Below are 2,282 nucleotides of genomic sequence, written 5' to 3' on the forward strand. Positions count from 1 at the left end.
TTTAAATATACATATATATGAGTAGACGTGGTTACACCCTCTACATATAATTTATATATATATGACCGAAGTAGACGTGGTTACACCCTCTACTAATAATTTAAATATATATGGCCGGAGCACCGCCTATTAAAATTATTTTACGGTACCATTTAATTTTGGGTAATACCGAAATATAGTGGGAACCTTAATTTATAAATTACATATTTATTGGATAATAACTTTGCCCATAACTAACCTATGCAGGATTGTCCACTTTAATTTATTATTGATCGGAGATAACCTGCATACGCAGACGTCCGTATGGCGGGTGAAAATCCATTTATCATTTTATATATAGATCTGTTTATATTATCAATGATAATAATGATATATACATTGATTATTGCGTACTTGTTAACGCACCTGATTAACTAGGATTTTATGTAATATTCACATTGATGAATTAATATTTAATGATTTTCGTGTTAATTCAGATTTAGTATGACAAATATTACAAGCTTGTCGTTCGTTGCCTTGGATATTTCTGACGATAATTATTTATCATGGGTACAATATGTAAAGTTGCATTTGGGTTCAAAGAAATTAAGCGATACAATAAAGGCAGAAAATAAATCTACAGCTGAAGAAAACTTTATCTCTATAATTTTTCTCCGACACCACATGCATGAAGATTTAAAATCTGAGTACTTAGAAGTCGAGGATCCCTTTATTTTATGGGAAAATCTAAATGATGGGTTCGATCACCAGAAACTAGTTTATCTACCTGCAGCTGAAAATGATTGGGCTAATTTAAGATTTCAGGATTTTAAGAGTGTCCGAGCATATAGCTCTGCTTTGTTCAAAATAAGTTCTAGGCTTATTATGTGTGGTGAGAAAGTTACGGAGAAAAGAAAAATCGATAAAACACTATCAAATTTTCACCCCAACAATATCAACTTAGCAGAGATGTACATGGAGCGCAAATTTACTAAGTTCGGGGATCTTCTATCAACTCTCCTCATCGCTGAACAGAATCATGAATCGGTGATTAAGAATCATCAATCCCGTCCAACAGGATCTGCCCCATTACCTGAAGTAAATAACATGTCATTCCAGCAGAATGTACGTGGAAAAGGGTATAGAGGTGGATAGGTTCAAGGTCGGTACCGGGGACGAGGTCGGAGCCACGGGCATTTTCGTCCATATAAAAACTCTGGTCACGGGAAGTGGCAATCTGAATCACAGAGTAAAAGAAAGGCACCACGAGGAGGAAAAACTGAAAATATTTGTTATAGGTGCGGCATGGATGGACACTGGACACGTAATTATCATGCCCCAAATCATCTTGTTAAGCTATACCAATCTTCTCAAAAATCAAAAGAGAAAATGGTAGAAACAAATTTCGCCAACAATAACATAGATGATTTCCCGAGAATCGCAACTGAAGGAATAAGCATTAATGGTCCGAATGAACCTAACGAAACTCCCATATGGGAGGCTGAAGATTAGTTTCATATAATTACTATAGTAGTGGGTATTGTGTGCTTTATTTTGTTTGAACTATGTAGTGTGTTATGTTTTTATCAAATAAATTATGTTTCTTAATTATATACATAATGGATTCTGAAGATATATGCATTGTTGATTGTGGTACAACTCATAAGATTCTACAGAACCAAAAATATTTTACCCAAATAACCAAAACTGAAGCTCAAGTCGGAACGATTTCTGGCGTATCTAATATAATCGAAGGTTTTGGAAAAGTTAGTTTCGTCCTACCTAATGGTACCCACATACACATTCCAAATGCATTATATTCTAGCAAGTCTACTAGAAATCTTCTTAGTTTTAAAGATATCCGACTCAATAATTTTCACATCGAAACTACATCTGAGGCTGATAGAGAATATCTTTTTATTAAAACCGCTAATCCTACAAACAAGAAAATCTTAGAAAAGTTTCACTAACTTTCCTCGGGTTTATATATGATGAAAATTAGAACTATTGAGTCACATAATGTCATTGCTTCCAAACTCATAGATCCAAAATCTTTTACACTTTGGCATGAAAGATTACGTCATCCCGGCGTCTCTATGATGCGTCGTATTATAGAGAAGTCTACTGGTCATCCTCTTAAAGATTTTAAAGTTCTTTCCAACAATGACCTTCCATGTTCAGCATGTTCTTTAGGAAAACTGATTACTCAACCATCCCCTACTAAAGTTCAGCTTGAAAGCCCAACTTTTCTAGAAAGGATCCAAGGCGACATATGTGGACCTATACACCCATCATCTGGCCCA

At 34.9% G+C, this 2,282-nt stretch overlaps 1 protein-coding gene across 1 annotated transcript; it reads left to right on the plus strand.

Annotated features, from left to right (window-relative positions):
- Window positions 1-483: 483 nt before the first annotated feature.
- On the plus strand, window positions 484-1,134 carry LOC141674190 (uncharacterized). Its single transcript, XM_074480913.1, has one exon. It carries the CDS (start codon window positions 484-486, stop codon window positions 1,132-1,134), a length of 651 nt encoding a protein of 216 aa, XP_074337014.1.
- The last annotated feature ends 1,148 nt before the right edge of the window (window positions 1,135-2,282 follow it).

This window comes from Apium graveolens, chromosome 7, assembly GCF_009905375.1.
Source record: "Apium graveolens cultivar Ventura chromosome 7, ASM990537v1, whole genome shotgun sequence".
Classification (NCBI taxonomy): domain Eukaryota; kingdom Viridiplantae; phylum Streptophyta; class Magnoliopsida; order Apiales; family Apiaceae; genus Apium; species Apium graveolens.

What these genes read in the sequence shown, in the direction of transcription:
- LOC141674190 (XM_074480913.1), top strand. Translation starts at nt 484, where the DNA reads ATGACAAATATTACAAGCTTGTCGTTCGTTGCCTTGGATATTTCTGAC.